Here is a 10,112-nt window from a genome sequence, read left to right on the forward strand (position 1 = left end):
CTCAAAATTATGTTGCATAAAGGAAAGACCTTGTCGGCGGCGTAATAATTTTACTCTGATGCATACTCGGAGCTCCTCCCACTCTTCCGCTTCAACAAACCTAAAAAACCTATGGCCCTTTTTTCCTCAACCTCCCTAGCAATCCTCGCAACTTGAACAAGCACGCATTCGCTTACTTTCAGTCTACTAAATCCTACTTTGACTTTGACTGAACTACGAATAGGGGCCAGGGACGAGAATCAAGAGCAAGGTGGTTGCTGGTGTGACCTAGTAAACGTGCTCCCGCTTTTCGTAGATAAATTCTTTGTTTCTTTCAATGGTTGTTATTCTTGTTGTCATTTTATAGGGGGTTTTTGGTTTTTTTTATCTTTGTTTTGTTTGGGGGGGGGTGGACCAGGTTTAGGAGCAAAATATCCTTTATTTCATGTGTATGGCCAAGCTGGGGTGGGCGGGGGGGGCAGGTACATTCTGAAAGGTTTATAAGCAAAACAATGGATGTTATAATTGAATACATGTATTAGACAACATATATATGTTGGCATACCTGGAACTAATAATTACAGGCTTAGTAGTATGCTCTTACCACGAATATGGTCGGAACTTGTTGGTTTCCAATCTCTAAATGAATCTGCTTTCAAAGTTGGACTGAACATTCTTGGTGTGGGTTAGGCTAACTATAACATGAGCGCGAAATTACATCCTCATAATATTTATATAATATATAGCCTATATAAAAATATAACACATACACCCAATATTATAATATAACCCCCTTGATCATACCTTATAATAGTATATATACCTTATATACAGCCCAGTTGCAAATATGTAGTGCGTGCTCTTAGCCTGGTTCCACACACACACACACACACACACACACACACACACACACACACACACACACACACACACACACACACACACACACACGTACGTACACGCACAAACACACGCACGCACGCGCACACACACACACACACACACACACACACACACAGAAGCCTACAGGCGGCACTGGCGTGCACGAAAGAGGCATAAACGTGGAGCGGGTGGTTGGAGGACGCCACTGGCACCGCTAGGCCCTATAAACTCCTTCACTTCCCCTCTTAGTCTGCCTGTCTGTCTTGCTTTCGCCCACCACTAAATTGACCAATATTGTGTCAAATGTGTCGATGTGCTTCTCTTTCCTCAAACCAGAACAGTGGGTGGTTGTCGGGTTCTCTAGTGTACCGTGGTTTGCTCCTTCTTTCGGCTATGAAACATCTAGATTCTATATATCGTCTCTCTCTCTCTCTCTCTCTCTCTCTCTCTCTCTCTCTCTCTCTCTCTCTCTCTCTCTCTCTCTCTCCCTCCCTCTCTGTCTCTGTCTCTCTGTCTCTGTCTCTGTCTCTCTGTCTCTCTCTCTCTCTCTCTCTCTCTCTCTCTCTCTTTGTTTTGTTTGTTTGTTACTCTCTCGTAACACCTCTAATCTTCAGTGCTGATATGACCTACCATATTTCAAGAGCAGAAAGACTCTAATTAGATCTAACAAAACTTGTTGTTTTAAAAAGAGCCATAATATATAGGCCTATAATATACATTTGGTAAGGCCGCAACCATATTCACGCCCGACACCGACAGACGGACCAGACCCGCCATTTTCCGTCTGGTGCGGCCGACCATAATATTAACACCGGTTTTTGTCAGTCAGACACCGCCGTCTTGCAAATATGGCGTGTAGCAGAAGAAGAAAATGTTGTTGCTGCTTTTGAGACGCAGACAAAAAAGGAAAACCAAGACAAGAAGAGTTTAAGTTCATCCCATCCAAAGAAAGCGTGATACACTTGGTGAATTTCATCATTTGTTCCCGCAGTTGTTGGAAGATAGTGAAAATTTCCAAAAATACTATCGCATGAAACATAGCAGTTTCAATGAACTGCTAGAGATATATGCAGAGCTAAAGAGCTAACAAAGAACTGCTAGAATACTGTGTAGTGGCATTGAGGCCTGAAAGGGGACACAACTATGTAGAGATAAATCATTAAAAAATTATCTCCCATCTCGCCCTACGGACCGTCTTCGATAGATCATGTTTTATCGGAGACGGTCTGACCGGGGACGACACAGGACGACGGGCGTCAGTATGGTAGCCGAAACCGTTTTTTGTTACTTTCCATTACTAAAAAGCCGGTGCGCATTCTTTTGTTCCCGAAGACGGTCTGGTCCGTCTGTCGGTGTCAGGCGTTATTATGGTTGCGGCCTAAGCCTTTTCTGGGATGGAGAAGTACTGCGAAGAGCATGGAACCCTTTACATAACCCAGCTCGCCTTTGGAGGTGGGTGGGGGGAGTGGTGAAACTATAGCTAGGCTACTCTAAAGTATCAAATAAAAGAGGGGGGGGGGGGTTAGGAATAAAAGAGGGGAGGTGATCGACAAGTGGTCCAAAATTAATAAACAGGAGTTGGAATGAAAGGGGTGGTGGCACATTCAACCTCATACCCCTTTACTAGTAAGAACACATCTGTTGCATATATAGAGTATAGAGCAATCTAAGAAACGTCAGTTGTATAGAGCAATCCAATTTGATTTCTTTTCCTTCGACATAATTCTATGATGTTGATGACGTGACACTCCCTACGAGTTGCGAGCGGCGTATAAACAATACTAAATCTAAATATCTCTCTCTCTCTCTCTCTCTCTCTCTCTCTCTCTCTCTGCCATACATTTCGTAGGCATATATAATATACTTAGATATTTTTCTAAGTACACCGTGTTAATTGTAGTTTCCGTTCGCTCTGTTGTTGGGTTTTTTGTGTGTTTTTTTTATCGGTAAACATGACAGCTAAACTGTGAGTGTTTCCTGTGTGGTGTGAGTCAACACATTCACGAGAATGTCGTTTGGTTAGCCAGGAAAAATTAAGTGTCGGGTTTTGAAAGTCGGACTTCGGACCCTTTTTTAAAAAAGTGCGTCTTAATCATTTATTTAGGTTTTTGTTTTGTCTTACTCTTGTTTGAGTTTGTGGAACTAGATTACAAGAAATAAATGTAGCGGTTATAACTGCGCTGTCTATTTGTCTGTCCCCGTGCTTTTATGCACCGCGCACAATTTAGCAAAATTTGATCATTTTTTGGGCATAATTTCTTATTATTTTCCTTTATCGTTCTTTGTTAAAATTAACAGACTCGCACAATTTCACATTTTTGGGCTTAGTTTGCATAATTTCATATTTTTTCTTTCATAAAACGACGGGGACAGCTCTCTCCCTCGATTCCCCCCTCCCCCCCCCCTCTCTCTCTCTCTCTCTCTCTCTCCCTCTCTTTCACTGCCATACATTTTGTAGGCATGTATACTAAGATATTTTTTTAAGCGCACCGTGTTAATTGTTGTTTCCGTTCGCTCTGTTGTTGTTAATTGGGTTTTTTTTCAATCGGTAAACATGACAGCTACCCCCCGGGGCAGTGCCACTGACTGAAGTGTCTTTAGGCCATTCCCAAAGGGGGGACATTTCTTGTTCAAGCATAGTAGAATTGTAAATGGGCTGGCTCATGTCTCGCTCATAACTGTGCTTGATCTACTGATCTACAACAGGGAACTGCTACTTTTTCTTTCCTGATCCTTACTATTGTCATTTTCCTCTACATGTACTTCTTTTGTATGTTTGTCACTCTCTTGTGACTTGCTATTTCCGTGGTGCCTTGAAAGTCGAAGCAGACCTTGTGCTGTTGAAGCTAGAGAGGTGAGAAGTCTGATTCCCTGTAAATAAATAAATGTCAACACTCTTTATGACTTGACGAGGACTTTAATGACCAAGCACAATGAAGACATACGTCAGACGATGCATGACTGGGACAGAAACGGAACAGAAATAAAGCAGATGAATATGATTGACAAATAAGGGAAATAATAATAACGGACACAAGGAACAGATACGAATGATGGCACATACATGTGGTCTTGTAGCTACTGAATGATATTCCTCTACGCCCCCCCCCCCCCAAAGTCTTTGGAGTAGAACAGAAAAGACTGATGTAGTGTCAAGAAATACTGGTGATATAACAAGGAACATAACGAGAGATAGGAACAACGGTAATGTCTGCTTGGACCTATGAAAAGAAACTAAGAGAGCAAATGATTGATCAATGAGTGTCTGAATCAGACTAGGATTTAGAGTCAATTGGCTTGGGGCTCTGTCTGGCCAATAGTCTTGCTGATCGCCGAGGGCCGCCTGGAGGCGTGCTCACGCCTATGGGAACATTTTGCTCTTGTATGCCAGGGGCGTTGTGCGGCTGGAGCGCACGTAGAGCACGCGGGGTGGCTTGAGCCTGAGGTTGTAGAACCAACGTGTCGACAGCAAGGCGTGGATCAGGTGCTAATTCTTGCCCGGATTCGGGGACAGTAGGCATCGATGGATCGTGTGCTGGGGGGTCCTGAACGCCAGCTGGTTGTGGTAGATCCGGGCAAGGAGAGGGCGGCGAGGTCACGCTGGGCTTGGCATGCTCGGGGTGTGAATATTCTGAGGCGCTGGCTGTGGTGGTGAGGTGCCACCCGGGATCATCGTCAGTGGTGAGCGTGGGGCAACAGGCATGTAGTTGCGGAGGAACTTTCTGTTGCGAAGGGTGACGCGGCCAGAGCCATCCACTCGAACGACATACACGTCAAATTGACGTACTTCCACTACAATGCCTGTCTTGTCCCATTTGGTCGGGTGGGTTCCCGTTTGGTTCTGTATGCGCACAGTCACCGACGACGAGTGGAGGTAAGATGCGAGTGTACTCAGAGAGGCGCTCAGCGGTGCGCATGTGCCGGTTCCTCAGTGCCTCTTCTCGCGACAGAAGGGTAATTCACGCCAGGTACTGTGAGGCTGATACTTCCCTGGGTGGATGGGGATGAAGTCCCGTATTGGACGTCCAAAGATACACATCGCTGGGGATAGGTGGGTGTCACGATCAGGAGTGTTCCTGTATTGCAGCATTGCGCGCTGGAACTTGTCAGTGTTTAAAGATCCTTGTGGACCCGTGTTGTCAGTGATCAACCGTTTCACTGTCTTTACTCCAACTTCAGCGCGACAATTAGAGTGGGGAAAGGCGACTGAAGAGACCATGTGGTGGACACCCCAGTTGCGAAGGAAAGTGGAGGTTGCCAGGGACGTGAACTCAGGGCCTCCGTCCGATGTCAGTTCATCACTGATGCCATAGGTGACGAAGATGCAACTGAATGATATTCCTCTAGTAAAGACTTCTCTGTTGACACCCACCCCTTGGCGCTCATATGACCTTATGCAGTTGTGAGCGCCGTAAAACCCTCTACTATAAATAAATTTTAAAAAACACACCGCCCCCCACCCCCTCCGTCTCAAAGCCGGGTATTATGATTGTGTAATCAAAACTGCGAAGTTGGAACGGGATCAACGGTTACAAAATGTGACCAGCCCAGCAGCCAATCAATAAGCGCCGATGGTTCACTCTCTACAAAACTGAACGCAAAAATAGTACCCTATTTCGTTCCAGAAACCGGAAGCTGCATGAGGTGGAGCATAAACACTTTGCACAACCGAGGAAAGGTCAAGTCATAGTGGTGGACTCTGACACAGCCTGAATTTTTTTCGATCAGTTTGTGATCCTAACAGCGTTTTAAGGAAATGCCAAGACGAGGACGATCAGGAGGCTTTAGCAGGTATTTCTTTAAAGTACCGAAATGAAAAGGAATTCTGAGTCTATCTCAATTTTGTCAACTCGTCAGCCTTGACTTTGACTGATGAAATTGACAGTAGTGCAATGACAGTGTGGTGAGAAGCAATTGTCAAAATGAACATGACATGATAGTGGTGATGTAGATCTAGATCTAGATCTAGATCTAGATCTAATCAATGAGGCAAACAATAGAGGGGTAAATTTTTACTTTCACTCCCGCACACAGATGCACTGTTTCAGGGGTCAAACTGCTGTACTGTTTGCTGCAGATCACACATAAAGTAAAGCCACTAAAACTGTCGCAAATCAATTATTTTCAAGACAATTTCAAATCTAACTGTAAAATATCAAATTATGGGTGTAAAAACAGGGGGGCATGCCCCCCTGTAACCCCCCAGATTTTCTTTTACCCCAGTGGGGCAGGCCCCCCTGGAACCCCCCGATTGGTCCAAAGCATGTCTATCTCGATTAAAAACAATCAAATATTTCAAAAACCATTAATTTGCTACGGAAATGAAGTTGATATTCGTGTTCAGCGCATCAATATTTAGTAGAAAATAGACAACTGGTAGCTGAGTGTGAGACGGGAGGGAAAGTAAAAAAATACCAATGAACTGAAGGTTTATTCTCTGCTATTTTGAGGCAGGTGTTCGGACCGTTTTTTAAAACTTGTATCATACAGTACAGTATGCTCAAACTCAAAGTCAAGGCATCCTCCCGTATAGACTAGAGTACATTTACAGTACAATGTTTTTTTACTTTCTAGATTCTAGAGATTATCTACTAAATTAAGGGGAAAAACCCTCCCGATCCACCACAACCACGTAAAATGATTTTTAAGAGTACGCAGTGGCTATGTTCACGGCGCCCTGAATGTAGTTTGCAATTTAAGAATGATCTTGCTCACTTCACTCCTGCATTTTCCCTTTTGCTTCTTTTTTACACCCCTCCCCCCCCTCTCCCCTTGTTACTGACACATAGCCTACATGTAGGCCTACACGCCTATATGGAATTCATGCCTTGAGGTTTGGACCTCATGGGAAGAAGTTTCCACTTGAAGTGAAGGAGTTTGTAGTTTGTTTGTACAGCAATTTTTCTAACCTTCACCAAATGTCTTTTGATATTCTTTGAATTTCCAGGCCGAGTTTGTTTGTACAGGCGGCAGTTTCTTTAACCTCCACTGATGTCTGTGCTATTCTTTGACTTTGACTCTCCAGGCCTGCCCCTGCCGCCCCTCCCAGGCCCGCCCCTGTCCCAGCTCACCCTCCCCCGGCCGCACCAGCGCCGATGGCCGCTCAGCCGCGACAACCTGGAATGTTCGCCCAGATGGCCACCACGGCAGCGGGAGTTGCTGTCGGTTCAGCTGTGGTAAGGGCTCACTATTTTTATTTCATGGTTGATGGGTGCTCTCATGTGGTTTGCTCTTTCCTTCAAACATCTATTGTCCTTATCTCTCTTCCTTCTTTTCTTTGTATGTTACTCTCTAGTAAGACCTGTAATATTCAGCATTGACATGGCCTGCCAGTAATTGTGTAGGAAGTGCCGTGAAAGTGTTTCTAAAAGTAAAACTAATTTTAGTTCTTGTCCTAAAGCCATGATGATTTCTGTGTCCTCCTGTCGATTTCGCTGTGTGCATGTTAGTGTTAGACTGTATAGAATCTGGCGCGCGCCCCCTAGTATAAAAAAAACACACAAAAACCAACCCACTCCCACTTTGCTTTCCTCAAAACTTTTCAGGCAACTATTTTATATTCACAGTTTGTTTTGTGGGTGGTTGGCGAGTGCTCTGGTGTAGAGTGCTCCTTCTTTTCTGTGAAACATCGATCCTCCTTATCTCTTTTCCTTCTTTGCTTTGTATGCTACTCTCTTTTATAACACCTCTAGTCTTCAGCATTTATTATTTTATATTATATGACTAACCAGTATTTGTATTGCTAGTGCCATGAAATTCTGACTAACTCAAAGTAAAAATAAATTTAATTCCTGTCCCCGAAGCCATCATGATAAATTTTTATAATTCCAGGGTCACACCATTGGCCACGCTATGACCGGAGGTTCGGGTGGAGGCTCCGCCCCTCAGGAAGTTGCGGCGGCCCCCGCTCCCCCCGCCCCCATCGCCCCGGCCGCCCCCGCGGGCCAGCACAGCTACGACCCCAACAGCAACCCGTGCCAGTACCAGCTGCAGCAGTTCATCGAGTGCACCCAGACGCAGACGGACATCAGCCTCTGCACCGGCTTCAACCAGGCCCTCAAGGAGTGCAAGCTCCGATTTGGTCAGTTGGTGTAGAAAGAGTACTAACTGAAAATGTTTAATGTGTCTCGTGCGCTCACATGACCTAATGCAGTTGCCAGCGCCGTAAAACACTTACAAAAAAAAAGAGTAGTCGACAGATATAATGTGGAGATGATGACCTGCTGAAAAAGATTCAAAACAATGATATTTGATAGTGACGTTCTTTATCCTCTTACAACCCCCCCCCCCCCCCCCACCCCTTTACAACTGAACAATGAAGTCTAAATTGTGTTGATGGGTCAAAAAAAATTTGCACCATATACCAGACGTGACGTAACACAGAAAATGTTTGCAAAAGTAATCAATAGAATTTTCTCTTGTGTGAACCTACAACAGTTGTGCACCTTGAAAAGTTTGGAATGCTTGAGCAAATTAAGCACAAGTGTAAGAGATTTTACCCATTCGCGACCCCAGTGCTTTCTTGTCGTATCTTCATTTTTAATAACATTGATCATTGAAAACAGTTCATAACAAAGAGTAAGCTTAAGAAGATATCATATTTTAACTGTTAAAAAAAATGGAGATACGACAAGAAAGCACTGAGGTCGTACTTTATGTAAGTGTTAAGTTGTATGTTTGCAGGGAGTTAACTTCGGACATCTGTGTGATGGACAAAAATCGGAGATTTTTTAATGAATGTACAGTCCAGCATGCACATATATAGCAAAATCGGCGGGATGGTGAAATCTTTTCTGTAGGTACCGGTTCCCATTTCACTATTATTCGTTTTAATTTTAAACAAAGAATATAATGTTTAACAGAAAAAAATTTGTTACCTGAAAACCTATTCTTTTACTTTGATTTTGTGCATATTTCACTGACTAGGTTCATCATGCTAGACTACTTTATGTTCTATTGTGTGTAACGTTTTGTGATTTTATTTTTCTGTACCAGGTCTTCAGTGATGTGATAGCTCTGAGAGAGGAACGTGGCAGACAGTCAGCGCTGAATCACGAGGCAGAACACATGGTTTTGAATGATCTTGGAATGTGATTGGCGGTGAAAGATGGGAGAAAAATGTCGCGATGCAGATAGGAATGTGCTGAACTGGACTATGTTTTTCCCGAAAGTCGTATTATTGACATTTTTATTAGTATATATGTGAGGACTTTATCCAAGAAGATAGAATGTTTGTTTCAGTGTGATATATTTTTGCCGTATTTTGTGTTGGCTGCCACCTCACATAATCTATTCCAGTGTGAATTGAAGGAGGTACATTTCTTCTATCTCAAGAATGTACTGAATGAAATAACTCAGCCTTTGTGAGTTTGCAGTGGACGTAAAAGTCTTTGATTTCGTATTAATATTAAGCAGAGAATTCAGCGCAATCATTGATAGTTTGCTACGTTTTAGGAATAAATACAGCTGTAACTATTTCCTGCTCTGTCTGAGCTGCTGTGGTGAAGGCCAGACCCCCCCCCCCCCAAGAAAATATGTTGATCCTTGTGTTGTGCGTGTCTGTGCCATGTTCTGAGTTACTGAGGCACGGTTACAGCTTTTCTTTTACCAACAAATTGAGAATAAATATATTGCAACATCTGGCAAGTCTCTCTCACAATACAGTACTGATACCGGTAGTATATATTTGTCATCAGGTGATACAAGAAATAAACGTTTTCTGCAGATTTGTAAATACACACTATTGTTGTTGTTGGTTGAAAAGTTCTTAATAATGTGTCGGTGAATGAGTGATATGACAGTGACTTTGGACTCTCAACCATAAGGCAGTGGGTTCGAATCTCATCAGGGGCTCAACGTTGTGTCCTTGGGAAAAGCAATTTACATGAATTTTCCTCACTTCACCAAGGTGGCAATAGACACAGAAAAATGTCAGTTTGTGAGTAATTTAGTGTATGTGGTCCACAGCTTGCACTGTATGCTTCCAGAGAAGCTGAGAATGTTTCCAAGTCATGTTCAAGGGTTTGCTGGGGTCATAATAGTTGTAAAGTGCACTTGCCATCATGGATATCGCGACCTCAGTGCTTTCTTGTCGTATCTCCATTTTTTAAAACAGTGAAAATGTGACATCTTCTTTCTTATGAACTGTTTTCACTGTTATTAAAAATGGATATACAACACGAAAAAGCACAGGGGTCGCGATATGTGTCATAAAAATGCAGTTCTTATTGTTATTTACGAGGCGGGACCTC

At 43.4% G+C, this 10,112-nt stretch overlaps 1 protein-coding gene across 1 annotated transcript; it reads left to right on the forward strand.

The window, feature by feature from the left end:
- The first annotated feature begins 5,479 nt into the window (after window positions 1-5,479).
- LOC101846957 (coiled-coil-helix-coiled-coil-helix domain-containing protein 10, mitochondrial) lies at window positions 5,480-9,599 on the forward strand. Its single transcript, XM_005097007.2, has 4 exons — window positions 5,480-5,652; window positions 6,887-7,037; window positions 7,693-7,942; window positions 8,857-9,599. Exons 1-4 carry the CDS (start codon window positions 5,618-5,620, stop codon window positions 8,865-8,867), a joined length of 447 nt encoding a protein of 148 aa, XP_005097064.1. The 5' UTR covers window positions 5,480-5,617; the 3' UTR covers window positions 8,868-9,599.
- Window positions 9,600-10,112: the final 513 nt, after the last annotated feature.

The sequence above is a fragment of the Aplysia californica genome, unplaced genomic scaffold, assembly GCF_000002075.1.
Source record: "Aplysia californica isolate F4 #8 unplaced genomic scaffold, AplCal3.0 scaffold00144, whole genome shotgun sequence".
NCBI classification, from domain to species: domain Eukaryota; kingdom Metazoa; phylum Mollusca; class Gastropoda; order Aplysiida; family Aplysiidae; genus Aplysia; species Aplysia californica.

Excerpts from the sequence above, each read along its gene's own strand:
- LOC101846957 (XM_005097007.2), top strand. The coding sequence starts at position 5,618 with ATGCCAAGACGAGGACGATCAGGAGGCTTTAGCAG. Across the intron at positions 5,653-6,886 it reads CGATCAGGAGGCTTTAGCAG|GCCTGCCCCTGCCGCCCCTC; the intron begins GTATTTCTTTAA and ends TTGACTCTCCAG. Across the intron at positions 7,038-7,692 it reads TTGCTGTCGGTTCAGCTGTG|GGTCACACCATTGGCCACGC; the intron begins GTAAGGGCTCAC and ends TTATAATTCCAG.